Here is an 18957-nt window from a genome sequence, read left to right on the forward strand (position 1 = left end):
GCTCCTCTGATGCTGCCTGGCCTGCTGTGTTCCTCCAGCTCCACACTGTGTTATCTCTGACTGCGGCATCAGCAGTTCTTACTATCGCCCCTAGTTCTTGATTCACAAGAGGAAACATAATTTCCACGGTCTTACTTTGTCAAGATCATTTAGGATTTTATATACGTCAACAAGTCACCTCTCACTCTTCTAAACTCCATTGGAAATTAGCCCAGCATGTATCATAAGGCAACCCACTCATCAAACAGAATTAGCATTTATCAATCCCATAAACCAGCTCTGAACCATGTCCAACACATTTTCATCTGTTTTTCATCTCTCATTAAGTAAAAAGATCAGCTCAGCTGAAAGGCCTGAGTCTTTGCTGTCTACCCTATGTACTGTGACACAAGGCCCCAGGAGGCCATCATGTGGGTTTGCACCAATGCAAACCAATTGCAGCGGCTTTGTCTACTTTTAAGAGACCTTACCAACTTCACTGATGTCAACAACAGCCAGGTCTTCAAGCAGGTGATCAATAAATGGTTCCGATCGAGGGTACAGTGCATAGCGATCAATTGCTAAGTGAAACTTCAGCCAATTAGAAGCCAGGTAAACTTGGGAGTGGTAATGTGTATGCGTCACATCCCCTCTTCGTGCTCTTCTCCTTCATGCAGAAGATAGAAAAAATATAAAAGTTAGTGAACTGCCTCCATGAAAGAAATTATTGGATATGGGCCTAAAAGCTACCATGAAACTAAACTTCAAAAGCCAACACTTTTGTTTTGCTTTTGTGATTTTACATACTGGTTTCACTTTGCTACATAAACAAGATTGCATTGAAGATCAGTAGTTATGAATTGGAGAGTAAAGGGGGCCAAAATGTGGCAAAAAGAACCAGCAATCCAAACGTGTTGGTGAATTTCTATCTGAAAAGTATTAATCCTAGTAAAGAGGTAACATAGAATCCCTGATATAACAAGGTGTAGAGCTGAATGAACACAGCAGGCCAAGCTCTACACCTTGTTATCTCAGATTCTCCAGCATCGGCAGTTCCTACTATCTCTGAAACATAGAATCCCTACAGTGCAGGAAGAGGCCATTCAGCCTATTGAGTCTGCTCTGACCCTCTGAACTGCATCCTACCTAGACCCCTATCCTATTCCCTGCATTTCCCATGGCTAATCCACCTAGTCTACATATCCCTAGACACTACAGGGAAATATAGCATGGCCAATTCACCTAACCTACATGTCTTTGGACTGTGGGAGGAAACCGGAGCACTTGGATGAAACCCGCACAAACACAGGGAGAATGTGCAAACTCTGCACAGACAGTCGCCCAAGGGTGGAATCAAACCTGAGTCAGCAGGTCTGACAACATCTGAGGAGAGAAAAATAGAGTTTATGTTTCAAGTCTCCATCCAAAGAAGAGTCCTATCAGGCTTAAACATTGACTCTGTTTTCTTGTCTATGTATGCTGACAATTCTGCTGAGTTTCTCCAGAACATTCTGTTTTTATTTCAGATCTCCAGTAGCTGCAGTGCTTTGCTTTTATTTGAGTTACTAAGTTGGGCCTGCCAACAGGAGACTACCGTTAGTGTGGGGAGGAGAACAGCTCCAGCTTTTAGAGGCTGTTTTCAACTCTGAGTACAAATGGTTTCAACTTCAAGAGCTTTCATACTTTCTTAAAAAGTCCACTATCTGGGCACCATATTTTGTCATCATTAATGGAGCTCACAATCACCCTGTAGAATGTGACTGCAGTTGTGAGATGTTTATCTTGCATACTCAGAAAGCAGCCACATCACTACCATTGGGCAGAAGGAATACAAGTTGACTAATGACATACTGAAGACACAAACTACTACCAGCGACATGCAGAAGGCTGAGGATTGTGGAAGAACTCTAGAAGTCAGCATTGCTGTCTGTTTTCTCCTTCAGATGGTTGAAACACAGAGAATTGTCCTCGATTGAAGGAGTATCTGTACAGTAATGGGATGGAAGCCTTAGGACACAAATAGTCTGACTTAAGCAGCCTCGTACCTGCAAGAATTGCTGGATAGCACAGTACCATATACACAGACAGTACACCTTTGAGCCATTCTACATTCCTGGCAGTCCCCGCTTTGCTTATATTCGCAGACAGGTTACCTATCAGGTCTGCACTGAATGATCCCTGCTGTGCTGTGTTCTCAAGAATGACATTAATGGAAAATGAGCTGTTTCCTGGAGAAACTTCACTGTAGGAGAAGCAACCTCTGACTTAACTGAAAAACTCAATGAATGTAAAGAACAAATGACAGGTTTGATGTTGAAGTTAAAAACGTGATTTACACCAATGCTAATTAGCAATGATGCTGATTTTAACAGTGTTTATTGTTGTTTATGCATTTAAGTGTACAGAACTCCCATTGTGTGACCACTGATTGAAGCATACAACAATTTTACAATGTGTATTCTTGATCTTACTGCTGCTTTGCAAACAATATCTTGCTACAAATTTCAAGGCAAAAATCACATTTATTACTAATAAATAAACTTGAGAGTGTTATTGGCAAACTATGATTTACTACTAAATAATTACTGTACCTAAACACATGTGAGAACATGTTATTACACACCCATATTAATGAATATAATTTATGGGAAGTTCTAATATGTTTCAGCAAAAACACCTTAAATATTGCAAAACATCTTAAATACAAAAAATTGCAGTACTTTTGAAATTGATTTCAACGTTACAAAGTACGCTTTCTGAAGAAGGGTCTAGGCCCGAAACATCAGCCTTCCTGCTCCTCTGATGCTGCTTGGCCTGCTGTGTTCATCCAGCTCTACACCTTGTTACCACGCTACATATGTGGACAACTTGAAAATGTTTTTCATCATCATACTTCTCATTACATATAAATGAAAAGACAACAAGACACAGGAACAGAAGTATAAACCATTCAGTCCATTGAGTCTGCTTAGCCATTTAATGAGATCATGGCTGATCTAATAATCCTCAATTCTACTTTTCTGCCTTTCCCCTTTAAACCTCGATTCTCCTGCTATTGCAGCTTTGAATATTCTTAATGTCAAGCCTCAATGTTCCTCCGCGGTAAAGAATTCTACAGATTCACTACCCCGAAAAAAGAAAATCCTCCTCATCTCTGTCTTAAATGGATGGTCCCTTTCTCAAAGATTATACTGTCTAGTCCTAGACTCTCCCTCAAGGTGAAACAATCTTTATACATCAACCCTGTAAAACCCCTTAAGAATTTAAACACCAATGAAAATAGGGCCAACCTACTCAATCTTTCCTCATTAAAAAAAACCCTCCATTCCTGGGATCAACCTAGTGAACTTTCTCTTGACTCCCTCCAATGATAGTATTTTTTTTCTTAGATAATGGGACCAAAACTGTCCACAGCCTTCTATGGGTGGTCTGACCAGTATAATTTATAATGTATAATTTTAGTAAGACCTCCTTATTTTTACACTCTATTCCCTTTGAAATAAGGACCAATAGGCTATTTGCCTTCCCCATTACCCTGCTAGCTTTTTGTGATTCATGTACGAAGCAGCGTCAGTTTTCTGAGTTGCAGCTTTCTGCAGTCTTTCTCTAAATAATATTCAGCTCCTCTTTTCTTCCTGTTAAAAGTAAATAGCCTCATATTTTCCCATTGTGGCCCCAGCACTAATCCCTGTAGGACATAGTTACAGGTTGCTATCCTAAATATGCCCCCTTATCCCACCTCTCTGTCTTCTATTATATACTAACCACACTACCATGGGCTCTTTTCTTATTAGGTATCTTAATATGTGGTATCTTAACAAATGCCTTTTGGAAATCCAAATATATTATATTCATTGGTTCCTGTTATCTATCCTGGACAAAGCTGCTGACATTTCCAGACTATTAGGTCATTTGAACTGAAAGAATCAAGACAATTAAAATGGTGCCACAACTCAGGTGGCTAACCTAAACTGTGGAGATTTTGTGGTAATGGCTGAAATTCTGTCTTCCAAAACAAAACAACTGCATAGTATTTCCAAATTTATGTGTTGCCAAATCTGAGATGAGGAGGAAAAATCCACAGATATCTACTTTGATTACTTCAATGACACTTTGTAGTAAGTGTCACATAACTAATCATAAATAGACACAAAACTTGCAAGTTTTTAATAATATTGTCAAACTGGATGACATCGGGCACAAAAAAAAACTTGCATTTATATAGCACCTTTCAGATTCATGGGGCATCCCAAAGAGCTTTATAGTATAGATTGAAGTATTGTTTGAAGTATGGTTACCGATGTAATGTAGGAAACAGGAAATAACGAGCAATCGCTCACAAACAGAAATATCGTCACATTTTCAGTGTATAGCTGAGCCCAGATTAATTTATTGCAGCTTCCTCCAAGGGAAGACTTCTGACCAAAATAAACAGGACACTTGAAAATGGAGCTGCTAGAATGGAATTCAAACATCAGATGGTTTGCTGGAAGACAGATCTTAGTTTAATTCACCAACTTATGCCAGAGGCAGAGGAGTTTTCATAGATCACAGAACAATTAAGTAGTTAATGTATTTTGCAACTGCAGAATCGAATCAGTAATTTGCATTGCTGCAGTCAGAGTCTGTAGTGCTCAAGTCTGGTGTCACTAAAGGAATAGGACCATTGCTTGATTAACCACCCAACGCTGCAAAGGACTCTTTTCCTTTTTTTTTTGACTCCTATTTTGTTTATCCTTTAATTCTGTGGTAAGGAATCGGGCCTTGCTTTTCTCTCTTATGTGCAAAACCAAGTTTATCTTCTTCCTTTGGACTGAAGGCTCATTTAATACAATTTCCTCAACACGAACGTTGCAATGCTAAAGCACTCACCGGCAGAGGGAGCCGAGTGTAAGTTTCCTGGTAAAGAAATTTGCTTGCGAATGGTGCAAGTTCCGACAATCCATCTCGCAAGCAATAAAAACACGGGTTCCCGGCAACTTCAGTGCAGACTCTGGAAATATTGCGGTGTTCATTAAAATAGGTGGGGTCACCAGGGTGAGGCTACAGGAATTGTTTCCGCGACTATTTTGCATCGCAGCCACTCAGCTCACCTGTTAGCTTCATGCAGACGGCCTTCGCTGGTAAAGCCATGATCAGTCGCAGGCCTGCTATGCCCTCTGGGCACCACGACAGGGCCACATTTCACCAAAAGGCAGTGAAAATTTCACAGAAAGACTGGCGAATCCACCTGGAAATGATGGAACACTCTAGATGTATCAGGCAGGAGCTTCACCCTGTCACCTGGAGTGAGGCAGCTCTGGCATTCATTACCAATGCCTTCTGCCCTAGCGTCTGATTTTCCTCAGACCCACTTGCTCCAGGTCATGAGGCATGTCCATGGGCAGTGCCACAGATGCCCAGAGTTGTTGCAAGGTGAGTATGTGCAGGGTGGCAAAGAATTGTGTATCTTTGGGGATGAAGTACGAATCTCAGTGAGCAAAGCTATGAAAAACAAACGGCTGAGAAATGACAGCTGAAACAGCAGTGAGTCAGCACAGCTCCCCAGTCTTCACACAGTTGAATCAATGGATTAAGAAGGCAGATGTTCTATTTTATATGAGTGTAACTTCCCCATATGTACCAGTGTTGTGAAAGCAGCAAACTCCCAGCCGTCATACCATCCTGTCCCAGTGCAAATGAGCTCTGTAAGGTTTGGACAGGCAGTAAAGAGTTCCAAAAGATTGTAGCAACTTATCTTTAATACATTAATGAAGCATCATAAATCACTGAACATGAGTTTACTTGATATTTTCTAGCATAAGAACGATGAAATAATGGTGTAAGTGTTAAAGATAGCAAGAAATTTCACAGCATGCAGTTTTTCAACCGTTTCTCCATTTTCCTTGATGGTAGAAATTAGTTCCAATTCCATATCAAAAAAAACATTTGGGGTAATTATGGCTTTATAAGATATTTTCTAATCAATCTGTTCAGAGAGATGTTATCACATACATCTAGACTAGGTAGGACTTGAACTCAAATCCCCTGGCTCAGATGTAGGGTCACTATTACTGTACCACAAGAGCTGTCATACTTGTATGGCATTTCTCTGTTACAGGTGGGACCTGAATCTGGTCTTCAGGCTTTGGAACAGCAGCACTTCCACTGCACTACAAGTGTTCCTCCACACATGATCCCCTCTCCGTATGACCTGAGGCATCAGTATGGGTTCTGGTTATTAGTCCAGTGACATGACTGCCATACCACTGTGTCCCAATTACGACTTTATATACTCACGTTAGGTGGATGATAGAGAGTTGCCAGTCCTTCTTAAACTGGCTGCATAAGCGTACAACATCCCATTGTCACTAGCTGTTCCCACATGATAAATTTCTTTATTTTTCTCACTTTCTCTCTCTGGTCTTTCTCTATCCTTTCATACAGTTCCTCATGTTCAACATTTTCAATTTCTGCTGCCAGTTCCTGTTATACTCTTTGGGTCCTAATTTCCATAACAGCAGAAATGGTCTTGATTCTTATAAAGCATTGCATCACATGGAAAGTAAAATTATGAATAATTCTTGTGCTCTTTTAAATTAAATTTTAACATGCACTGTAACATTAACCCATTGATTAAAGCACTTAAAATTCAACAAGTGTTGCTCTACAGTAACAACTAATGAAGCCCGATGGTTTCATGACTCATAGTAGATTTGTGTTGATGTAAAATACATGATGAATCTATGAGCAAGCATCAAGGCAAACTTATAACTATTGGCAAAGCTTTTGATTTTTTTAAGTACGAAGTGATAAGCACTTAAAAAGTGTGAAGACTTAAATCTGTTTCATTCAAATCATTGCAATCCAACTTTACTTCTTTTAAATTGATGTTTCAATCAGTGTATGCTCCTTGTTGAACTTGATTGAATGATACTTGGAAAATTAGGAGCAGCTAGGGGATTGTAGAGGATTTGCAGTCTTGCCAATGGTAATTAACATTAACAATGAAGTAACATTATCCCACATAGGATGAGCCAAACACAAATTACTTGATATAGGCAGGCATTCAAATAAATGCACTTCACTTCCCATGTAGATGCAGAAACAAAAAATTGGCAAGGCTAATATTAAGGACACAGTAAGACAGTCTCAGTCTTCAATGATATTGCTCTAGTGGTGATTTATTTATGAAATCTAGATTCATTTTCTTTTGTTAAAAGGGACAAATGAAAGAAATTGAATTCACAAGTTTACCACACATGACATATATGTTGAAGGCTCACTTTCCCTATCAATCAGATTTGTCTTTTAATTTGCATAAAGTAACCAACTGATCTTTACAACTGGTGTGTCAAAAGAGCAGTGACCTTACTAGAGTTTGTCCTGGCTACATGTGGCATTACTATATATGGCAGCCATGTTAATTTCACAGGGATTTGTCACAGTTAGCAGTTATTTGCCATTTTTAAAGTTAGCACTTTTTTTTCCCTTTTCTATTCCTTCAGATAAATGTAGCTAAAAACTTTGAGTGACAAGCTGCTTTGGTACTTGCACACATGATTAATTAGTAATCAAATAAATTTCTAATGACACCAGTCAGGAAAGTTAGATTTTAAATTATGACTTCGGCTTCACACAAATTATATGAATTTCTGCTTGTTTCCATACCTCTGCAACATTCTCCAGTCCAATAGCCCTCCAAGATCTTGGCCTCCAATTCTGGCCTTTTCTCATGTTCAATTTTTATTGCTTCACCATCGTTGGCCATATCTTCAGCTATTTCAGTCCTAAGTTCTGGAATTCCTTCCATAAAAGTCTTTAGTTATCTACCTTGAATTCCTCGTAAAATATCTTTCTTAAAATGTCTCTCTTTAACCAGCTTCTGATCATCTGTCCTAACATGTCTTACATGCCTCAGTTTTAAAAATGTTCCTGTGGGAGCTATTTTACTTTTGATTGGAATGTAAGTTCTTTCAAGGTAACATAAACTTCTAAGATTTCTTTAATGGAAAAGTATCTGAAGTGCACCATATGGCTAGAACTCATACAGTTCAGTACAAAAGCTGGAAGGCTAGCACACTCTGCTCCTGACAGCTGATGCATAAGTAAAACTGTCTCATAACAACAGCTGCAAAGCATTTGTTCTTAAGGAAGGAGCAGATTTAACTTAGGCTGCTGTAAAATCAGGGACACACCCCCTAAGGTGGTACAGTGCAACATTTTTAAAGTAGAATCACAGCAGAAAAAAAAACGTCATTATGGATTGGGCATCCAGTGATACTGTTATTGAATTACAATTATTTTAGATCAAGCGATAAATGATTATTAGACTATAGCTCTAAAAGTTCTTACTTGCCTTTGGCAAGGATGGGCTTTGCAAAATTAACAGTTCAGTCTTTCTGTGAACAAATATTGACAGAGTCAAACCTCATATCATATAGGTAACAACCCAAGAATCTCTTGAACAGTTTATTGGAATGTGCTGTATTTTGTGCAACATCAATGGAAAAAGGATAACTATTGCTCAAATGGCAAATGCAAGCAACCTTGCCCTGCCACCAATTATCTAACCATTCTGTGACACAGAAAAATCTTCTTGGAAAAAAAGTAGAATGAGAAAGATGCAAAATGAGCAAACAGATAGAAAACTGTCAAAACTGCGCACTGGCTACAGTGTACAAGTTAGAAATAAAAATACTTGGATATTAATTAAGGTTTCTAAAATATGTAATCAACTTAATCATGTGCTTGTATTGTGAAGGAACAGGAGCCTGGTTAAACCATGAACAGTGTCCTAATCATGCATGAAAAGAATGAGGAAGAATATTCATATGAAGATGACTGCAAGGTGGCTCAATGGTTAGCACTTCTGCCTAATAGCACCAGGGACTCAGGTTCGATGCCAGCCTTGTGTGATTGTCTGTGTGGAATCTGCACATTCTCCTCATGTCTGTGTGGGTTCCCCCTGGGTGCTCCAGTTTCCTCCCACAGTTCAATGGATGTGCAGGTTAGTGGCTTGGCCATGGTCAATGCAGGTTTACTGGGCTAGGGTTGGGGGGTGCATCTAGGTGGGATGCTCTTTGGAGTGTTAGTGAAAACTCAATGAACTGAATGGCCTCTTTCCGCACTGTGGGGATTCTATGATTGACGGCAACCAGCAGCAAGACGACAAAATTATCGAACAAGTGCACAGAGAAGAACATAAAGCTCTTTAAAATGGGTATATGATCATCAGAACAGTACTAGTTCTCAAATCTCTGAAGGCATTATGTCAAAATTTGTCATGTTGGTGTTGCAAACTCTGTTTCACGTGTTTGTATAACTATTGAACTGACATCGTTATGCACCTGTATACTTGGGATAAGTTTTTATCTTTGGAAAAAGGGGAATGTTGTGCTATATCTAACGGTCAGTATGGCATTATGCCTTTAAAAGACATACTCATGGTATCATCATTGTATCATAGAAGTAACTTGAGGGTTTAAAGATGTTCTTCCTCCATCTTACCTTGGATTACTTGAAGCATAACAAAACTGTGCGCTACTGATCAAAACTTAACAGCTTAATATTAGCACAGACACTTAAGTGATTAAGAAATATAATGTTCACATAATAGTTAGTTGTAATAATTCTGTTGGATTCTTCAATATCACAAGATTCCATTCAGATTCTTATGTTATGAGAGATAATATAAGCATTGTTGCATCAGATAAAACACCTGGTTGCAGGCAGCCGAAGGCCAGTGGGTTATGAAGGGTCATGGAGGCATGAAGGGACATGGAGGATATATGAAGGACAGAGGGTGAGGATTTGTTTAACAGTCTGACATTACAACCGGGCCAATGTGCCTGTAAATGGGACTATTCTGCCAGCTTCATCATCCATCGGCCTCCATTGCCACGTCAGATTTACCTCTGGATGTGACAGACTCAACTCTAAATTACAGCCACTTCCCTATAGGGGGGTAACCGCTATAGGGTGGCAAGGTCTCATATAAGATAGGTAGGTGTGCCAAGTCGGGACCTTTCTCATATTCTGTGCAAAAATTATGGCCCTTAATGTTTGACTGTGGCTTTATGCTTGGAACTCAATTTTATTCTGAATCTAATCCTGAATGTAACTCAATTGAAAAATGTTTTGAAAGTCTACTCATGAAGTCAACCTTTCCCTTCCTTTCTACTTCTCTTTATATTTTTACAATTTTGTTTAGTGCAGTTGCAATCAGTCAACATGCAAAAATACAAGTTTGTAGCTGATTACTCAATTAAAGCAAAATGAAGAGCTCATCTGTCTTCTTGTTTCTTAAGAAAAAACTTGGTCAGTCAATCTGTTAAAAACAAGGAATAAAACACTTGGCAGCCAGTTCTAATTAGTTGCATAAATTGTCAATCCATCTGACATTTATTTAGCATTGAAAGTCACTTCTCTCTCTGCCTTTGACTCCCCATTTGCACATGATGAAATGACAGCTTAGAGACTTTAGGCTCTACATAATGGCTTGAATTTTTCATATTGTGAATCACTGTAAATTTACAAGCAAACAACCTCAAACTGAAAAACGGAGTTATTGTGCATCAAAGTAGCTCTTTTCAATAGACTACGGTATCTCTGTCCTTGCCAGCAAGTTGTTTATATGCTGCTGTGTTATTAAGAACATGTTTATGCATGGAACAATAGCAACTTAGTATTTATACAGTGTCTTTAAAGTAAAAAAGACCAATGTGCTTCACAGCCACATTATATTACAAAATATAACATTGGGCACGTCAAAAGACCTTGGGTCAGATAATCAAAAGCTTGGCCGAAGAAATAGGTTTTATGGAGTCGCTTACAGGAAGTTAAGAGCTTGGGGCTTGGATAACTGAAAGTCACAGCCAGCAATAGTGGAGAAATTATAATGCACATAAATTCTGAATTAGAGGAGTGCAGATGTCTCAGAAGGTTATGGGACTAGAGAAGGTTATGAAAATCGGGAGTAATTAAGCCATGGAGAGATTTGAAAATAAGGTTAAGATATTACTTAATAGGAACCAATGTAGGTCAGTGGGCATAGGAGTGATAAGTGTACAAAACTTGGTAAAAGTAAGAACAAGTGCAGCAGAGTTTTGGATGGCCTCAAATTTACCGAGGGTAGAATGTGCAAAACTAAGATGAAAAGCTTTCGAGTAGTCAGGTCTACAGTTAATGAAGGGAAGAAAGAGGGTTTCAGCAGCTGAGGCAAGAATAGAGGTGGACAATGTCACTGAGGTGAAAATAGGTGGTAAGCGTGATTGTGTAGGTATGTAGTTGCAAGCTCATCTCAAAGTCAAATATAACATAAAGGTGGTAACCAGTTATCAACTAGTTGAAGCTCAGACTGTTGTCAGGGGCAGGGATGAGTCAATAGCTAAGAATGGAATTAGGAACAAGCACTGATGACAATGGCTTCCCATTATTTAACTGGAGGAAATTTATACCAATCCAGTTTTGGATATCAGATATACACCCTGACAACTTAGCAACAGCGGAGGAGTCAAACAAGGTGCAGCTGGTTGTCATCAACACACATTGAAAACTAACGGTGTTCATCAGCATGGTGTTTCTGAGGGATGGCGTGTACATAAGAAATAGGAAGTGGCCAAGGATAAATTCCGGCAGGGTCAGGGCTTGCTAGAGGTAATGGTTTAACATTTTGAGATAATGTTTATAATGGCTGTCCCTCTCTCACAGATAGACTATGTAAGAAACAAAATTGTAAAAGTGCATGGACAAGGTTTGAAAAGATATTTCAGTGTTCAGATCACTGACACTAGTCAAAAAACCAACCAACTAACATCTAACTCATTGAATATGTGAGACCTTGTTGTGCTCCAAGTGGCTGTGATCCTCACTATACTACAACAGTGGCTACCTCATTGACTGGAAAACACTTTGGGATGTCCTCAATATATGCAGGTCTTTATATATAAATGAGCCGAGGTGCAATTTAATGATTTACGATATCACTTGGCTGCTCTATTGCCTTGTAAATCCTTGTGATGATTATTTTTCTGCTTATAACATTGATCTGAAAGGCTAAAATATAGTTGGTTGAAGAACCACCTATGAAAAAAGCTGCAACAAGTTGTTTGATAGACATCAGTGGCCAACAGCTTCCTGTGAATGAACTCAGACACTAGAATAGAGACTATAGTTGCCATCACAAAATACAGGCTTGAGCACAAAAGATAAAAAATGTTTCCTGTTTTAAAAATAACCTCAGTCAAGGGTATAATGAAGTAAGCTTTTCCTCAGTTTGTTTCCAACCATAATTGGTTACAAATTATATGTGCAACAATGCCTTCAGCTTTAAAACACACTGTTGTTGACCTCAGCAAACTTCAGGTCAATATTACATTGCTGTCAGTGAAATTTGCAGTTTTAGATGTTTTCTGAGCAACCTGTTCAAAGATGTCATGACACTTCAGGAGCAGGTGGCACTTGAACCCAGACGTACTGGCCAGAGGTAGGGACACTACCACTGCAGCCCAAGAGCCCTAAATCTACAGTATTTATTTAACCTTTTTTTTTAACCAACCTGTTCAGAGATGTTATCGCACACTTTGGAGCAGATGGCTCTTGAACCCAGACCTCCTGGCCAGAAGTAGGGACACTACCACTGCACCCCAAGGGCTCTAAATCTGCAGTCTTAAACACTGACTCTTAACTGGACATTTTGAGTAGAAAATAACAGTCTGTTGAGTTGAACAGGGCAAGCTAGACTAAATTAGTTTTCATTTGCTGTTGAGAACTTAGGAAGAGAAATCAGTTATGATCAATCAATTATTACATGGTTTAACAATTCTTGTGAAGAATAAGCTGACTTTCCTTAATTACTGAGAAGGACTGAAGCAAGTTACTTTTCCTGAGTATGACTTAACTATTACACACAAAGCTTTGATTGAGGAAGCTGTCAAATTTCACTGGATCCCAATGCTGCTCATGCCAAAGTCAATGCATAAAGCTCCTTGCATCCAATCCTCTCTCTTATCTATTTATAGTTCTCTAATAAATGTATGTGCACAGAATATACATTTATACAGGTAATGGATGCAAAATATTTCCCTACAGAGTTTCAAAGGAAAAGTGCTAAAAGCTCTTGCTATTCTCCACCTTATCCCCAGGATATAAAATTTCAATACATTGTATCCTCAGAAGAACTTGCTACAGCACCTTCTTTAACGTAACACGTATGATTTGTCACTCTCACCAAGGGAGCTGTCAAATTGCCACTTTAATATTGCTCCAAAGTGACAATCTCAGCTCCCAGCGTGAACCCTAAGGTGCAGCAGTGCACAAACTTTGCATCATTTCAGTTTGAATTGGTTGTAAGATGCGTGCAGGATTCTGAGGAATTCAGAACATTTTATGTACCAAAGGCGAGCATTTTTTAAAGCTTGAAGATAATGTTGCTCACCAGGTTCTCAAATTATTTGAAATCCAAAGGTGTAAACACACATCTGCAAAAATCTCCCCCGTGTGGGATTACAAGCCTACAACCTAGCTTGTAAGCTACCTGCTGAAAATTGTACTTTGTACATAGGAGCAAGAACAAGAGTAGCCTATTCAGCTCCTTGACCCTCACTCGTTATTCGATTAAATCGTGGTTGATCTGCACTTCAATCACATTTAATCAATACACCTTTGTAACTTAATACAAAAAAACTACTCACTTTCTTGAAAATTAAAGCTGCCAATATCCTGCAGCCATATTCACATATTAAAAACCATGCCCATTTCCTGTATCATTGCCAAAAGGAGTCATGAAGTCGAAGCTTTTCTTATGCTGTATAAATGGTGTTCCTTTTCCATTCAGTGTCTTGCATTTAGTCCCGAAGAGTTCGAAGTCAAAAGCTTCAACTTCATGTCTCTTTTTGCCAATATTTAAGTTCTGTTCTATCAAGCAATTACTTCCTGTAACATATTTACTCCATGTAAAACTTTCCTAGCCCATGTTGTTGCTAATGTGCATACTGTTAGATTTTTGAATCACAGCAAGCAATGTCAGGGGAGATCTGCCAATAAATTAGAAACAGTATGAATCACACTGTTCCCAATTGCAAAACACAATTTCTTTTGTGTAAAAATAGATAATTTGCAAAATTCCAAGAAAATAGTAAGTAGATTGCTCTGTTATGTCTATGAGAGAGTTAATCCTCCAGTCAAATTAAGTTCAAACTTTAATTCACTGCTGAATTGTCAGTGCCACTGTCTTTCAGATAAGTTGTTAAGATGAAGCCCATCTGCTTGTTCCAGTCCTTCAAATAAACATGAAAGATCTTATGGCTTAATTCAGTGTAAAAATCCTTCCAGTGTCCTAACATTTCACACTCAGTCACACAACCAAAAATAGATGAATTGCTCATTCATCTCATTTGTTGTTTGTGATGTGAATTTAACAACAGCAAATGAACAAATCACTTTTTGAGGTGCAGCGTAAAATTCTGTGGAATATATGGTGGCTGTGGTGGGAAGGGAAGTGTTGGGAGTCTCAAGATATTGCTTAAATGGAAGTCAATTTTTATATAATAAGAAGACTGCAGGAGTGCCGCAGCTATGAGTGAATCATGCCTGACCTGAGTGCTAAATATGCCAGATACAGAATAGAGACAGTTGGAAATTTTTTTTTTCATTTTTTTTGGCACAAACAGCATTTAGTGCATGCTGAAAAATACTCTGAATCTCCAAACCAACTCACTGGAAATTTATACAGGTCAATCTCTCTTCACCTCAATAAAAACATTTTAATGGTAGACAGACTATCAACTTTACTCTGTCCAGACATCATTGGCAAATGTTTGAAAAGTCCAAGACCTTTTCCAAAAATGTGCAGAGTTGTTACTGGAATTTATTCAGATAAAACTGCATTGTTTACAGATAATCTTCCCACTCTTTGTACATGTCCTATAATTAGATCACCAGCTTCCAATTTCACTTGAATCAAGTGAGAAGAAATAAAAGTCCCTAATGACCCATTCAGGTTCCAAAACCCATACTGAGAATGGTGTTATGGGCCTGTTGGCAAGCCAATAACGGAAATGGATGTGAGTGTCAACTTGCTGAATAACTCCACCATGAGAACCTGGAATATTCCTCTTCCTGCCTGGAAACCTGTTTCATGTCAACATTGTCGGATTTTCCTTTATGTTTCGCTGCACAATTAGGTCTCCTCTAAATGGTAAAAATCATTTACTTGCAGCATGGTGAGTGGAGGTGGAGTGTCTTTTGATGGGGGAAACTGCAGGTGTCCAGGACATTTTGCAAATCCTGGAGATGGGCGGGAGGTGAGCAGAGCCCATCTGCATTGAGGGTTGGGGTGGGAGTGTGGTTGACAATTGGCAGTTGCAGAACTAGAGGTGCAGTGGGTGCTGAGATGGGATGGAAGGGTGCAGGAGTGTTTTGACACCTTTATTAGTTGGATAGGCAGCACTTCTGGGCAGGTTGTATGTCTGCTAGATGCAGCTCTAAATAAATCTGTGCAAATATGAACATAAGCCCAAGGCATTCAGTCAACATTTTCACATTGATAGGCCCTGGCAGCACCAGCAGTGCAGGGTCCCCTAGAGCCCATTCTGCTGAACCCCGAATTCTGTATTCCAAACATAAGTTGGCTTCCTGGAAGTTGCCAGGAGAGACGGTATTGACCTTATTCACATTGTGTGATGGGCACTGACCCGTCTGGATATAGCTACAACAGAAGTTCTCATAGTTCTATGTATGGCAGGGTATTGTGGTTAGGAATTAGGATGACCAATGAATTCCATTAGTAACATCTTAGGTTTCATTCAGTGATGCATCAATTCCAATGCACTATCCTGCAGCTTTATTTCCCCTGGGAAGATTTAATACAGTTTTTACCCAGATGAGCCAAATATTAGTGATTCAAATATTACACCTACACCCTGCAATAAGGATCCTAGCAACACAGAACTTAGAGATGGATGTGATCTTAATTGCAATTGGAAATGCAAGCCTTGAAGCTGTCTGCAGTAGACAATTCAATCCTGGCAGTATCTCAGTGGTAAATGAAGGTGTGTGAAAGCCACTCTCCTTCAGCAGAGCTCAGCCTAACTCCATATATGTTGTGGATAATATTGAGTGAGGCAGATTGTATGCAGAAGGGCCTTTCCAACATTCATTCATAGAGCCACCCTCATCTTACAAAAGTAATGGGTAGGTGATCACAACATGCTGGAACCATCTGAACAATTCTAGATGATATAATCCAATTTTAAACTGTTTCCCCTTTTAAAAAGAATGTGCATGCTGAAAGTGGAGTTCATGGCTACTCTGCACAGACCAAGTGTGCAAACTATGTAAATAAAGTATTAGCATCATGAAAATCTGCATGACCTCATTTGCATGTGATTGTACTTGTAAATTAAACTGTTCCACAATGTTGAAGACTCATAGGAAATTATAGCAGCTGCAAGCGGTGCATGGGGCTGTTGAAATTAATCCCAACCTAATTCTTTGGCATAATTGAGCTCAAACCTGCAGCAGGGGTGTGGCTGATGGACAGGAAATCTCCCTCTACTCCAAAAGGAGATGCTGGTGATTGCCACAGAATTGACTGCTGGGAGCCCTTGAAATCACTGCAGAATCTGGCATGTGTCTCAATACAAATTGAAAAAATGGTCTTAAACTGTATTTCTTAGCGAACTATGAAGTGAACCAAGTGTGGGATACACTTATACAGCACTTCCAACTGTGTTATATAATTATTTTATGCCTCAAACTGCTTCAGCAAGTGCCATAAGTACATTGTACAGAAAGCATTTGAATTCACTACATGGAGATAGGTTAACTCAGCGCAGTTATATTCGGGATATTGCAAGATGGAATAGATCATTTCCAATTTCAAAAATTTCAGGATTATCCTTAAAATTTATATATAATTTTCAGTTCAGCCAAATATACGAGAAAATTGGTGAATTAGATAAGTTTTTTAAAAATTAAAATAACATTTTTTCTAATAATTAGCACTGACTCTACATTGATTTAGGATCTGAGTTTAACCCATTCCAAACCCATGCACCCAGACTTAAGATCAAGTCCAATGAGGCTGCTTGCCCCAATGCAAGAACGACACCTTCTATTTGCTGGTAAAATATCAGGCTTTTCTTTGACCTGTTGATTGGTAAATGTGAATTACTAAGCTCAGGGTAGATTTAAAAGCAAATCTCAGGGAGTGCTGGCTTTGCCCAATGTATCATCCTGGACACTTCAACTTGCAGCACTGGCTGGTGAGCCACTTGGGTGGCACAAGCAGTGAATGAAGTAGATTGGCACAGCGACACTCCACGGTATAATTTTACAGAATGTTTGGCAGCTGCAAATCAAAATTCAGTGCTCAAAAGGATCCCCACTGACCCACAGAAATAATGTTGGTTCCAAATGTTGAGTCCAGTGACTCAGAGACTTTGGGCTGGAAGCGTTAACTCTGTTCTCTCTCCACAGACCAGCTGAGTTTCTCCAGCACTTAGAGATAGTAAGAACTGCCGATGCTGGAGTCTGAGATAACACAGTGTGGAGCTGGAGGAACACAGCAGGCCAGGCAGCATCAGAGGAGCAGCTGCCTGGCCTGCTGTGTTCCTCCAGCTCCACACTCTGTTTCCTCCAGCACTTGCGGTTTTTATTTCAGATCTCCAACATCCGCAGTATTTTCCTTCCCCTCTTACCCCAGTGCCCCAACTACACCAGAGCAGCAGTCCGGCAACTCGGCCATTTGTAAGATGAACTAGCATCAGGGCTTCCTTAACACAAACTGTGGGCAAAGGAACTGGAACACTGGGACAGGCAGCTGGTGCTTTTCAGTCTCTCACTGTCTACCTGTCGATGAGCCGTAGTATGTGTCAGATGTCAGCGACCATCAGCCTTAATTTCTGCCGGATAGGAACAGGGGGATTTCATCAATGGAATTTTTCTTTTTGTAAAAGTGCGCAACTATTTCCACGATTTGCACCTGTAATCTCTCGCAACCTTCAGACGAAACAAACAATCGCAGTGATAATAATCGTAGCAGAGAGAGAGAGTTTACCCACGACTTACCCATTCGCCACTTTAGCTTTGTATTTGCAATATTTCACAACATCGTCCTTTTCTAAGAGGAGGTCCCCAGGTGTCCGGACTAGGTTCTGCTCCCGGTACAAAGGGTGCGAGAGGAGTTTGCGGAGTTTGGAGAGAGTTGTGTCGAGAGCCGGGGAGCCCCGCAGCACGGCGCTGCTATTAAACGACCCCTCCTCACACGGGCAGCGCAGGTTCCGGATCGACCGCTGCTGTAACTTCGGTAAGATGTTGAAGAGCAGATCGATCGTAAAAGCAGTCGAGAACAGCAGGACGATTAGAAATCTGCTTCTCGCACTCCACATGGCTTGGCTCAGTCAGTCAGTCATTCAGCAGCTCAGTCTTTCTCCTACAAGAGAAAGAGTCTGTCACAACACAACCCACGCTTATCAAGTCAGCCGCAGAGCCTTAAAGTGACACTGCTCCCAGGCTTGGAAGGAAATTACAGCATACAAAAATAAAAGGAGACATACATGCGTCGGACTGTTTCCTCGTTGCTCAACCACTCCAAAAGAATTCTTCACATTTTTATATCAGCTACTTTATAGTCTTTACAAGGAATATTGACTGTGCCCTGGCACTTTGCAAAAATACACTTTATTCACAAAAAGAATCTTTACTTACATTCACAGGTACTAAAGCAGTTCTGTACAGTGTCAAGGAAAACAAACGTTGGAATTTGACATTCACTGCAGTTGCAAAAAAACCAAAGGCATTTCTTGCTCATGCAGGAGAGTATTTACAGACATTGAGGCACCAAGAGGGTCTGATAACTGAACAAACCTTCAGTAAACTTCAGCAGAAAGACCTTAGACAGTGGTCTTTCCCCACTGCACCTTGGTGGCAGCTGTTCCAAGCTTAATGCATCCGTCAGCTGGAAGTCCTGGACCTTGAAATGTGCCAGTTTGCAAT

General features: G+C 39.8%; 1 protein-coding gene across 1 annotated transcript in view; it reads right to left on the minus strand.

Moving 5' to 3' along the window:
• The window catches only part of LOC109936773 (FAM20A golgi associated secretory pathway pseudokinase), a 46654-nt gene extending 28207 nt beyond the window's left edge, over window positions 1-18447 (minus strand). The window contains exons 1-2 of the mRNA XM_020535367.2: window positions 18031-18447; window positions 471-646 (exon numbers count right to left, since the gene is read on the minus strand). Of these exons, the coding sequence (XP_020390956.2) occupies window positions 471-646; window positions 18031-18350 (496 nt within the window). The 5' untranslated portion in view covers window positions 18351-18447. The remainder of the gene's footprint in view (window positions 1-470; window positions 647-18030) is intronic.
• Window positions 18448-18957: the final 510 nt, after the last annotated feature.

This window comes from Rhincodon typus, chromosome 23 (assembly GCF_021869965.1).
Source record: "Rhincodon typus isolate 14 chromosome 23, sRhiTyp1.1, whole genome shotgun sequence".
Classification (NCBI taxonomy): Eukaryota; Metazoa; Chordata; class Chondrichthyes; order Orectolobiformes; family Rhincodontidae; genus Rhincodon; species Rhincodon typus.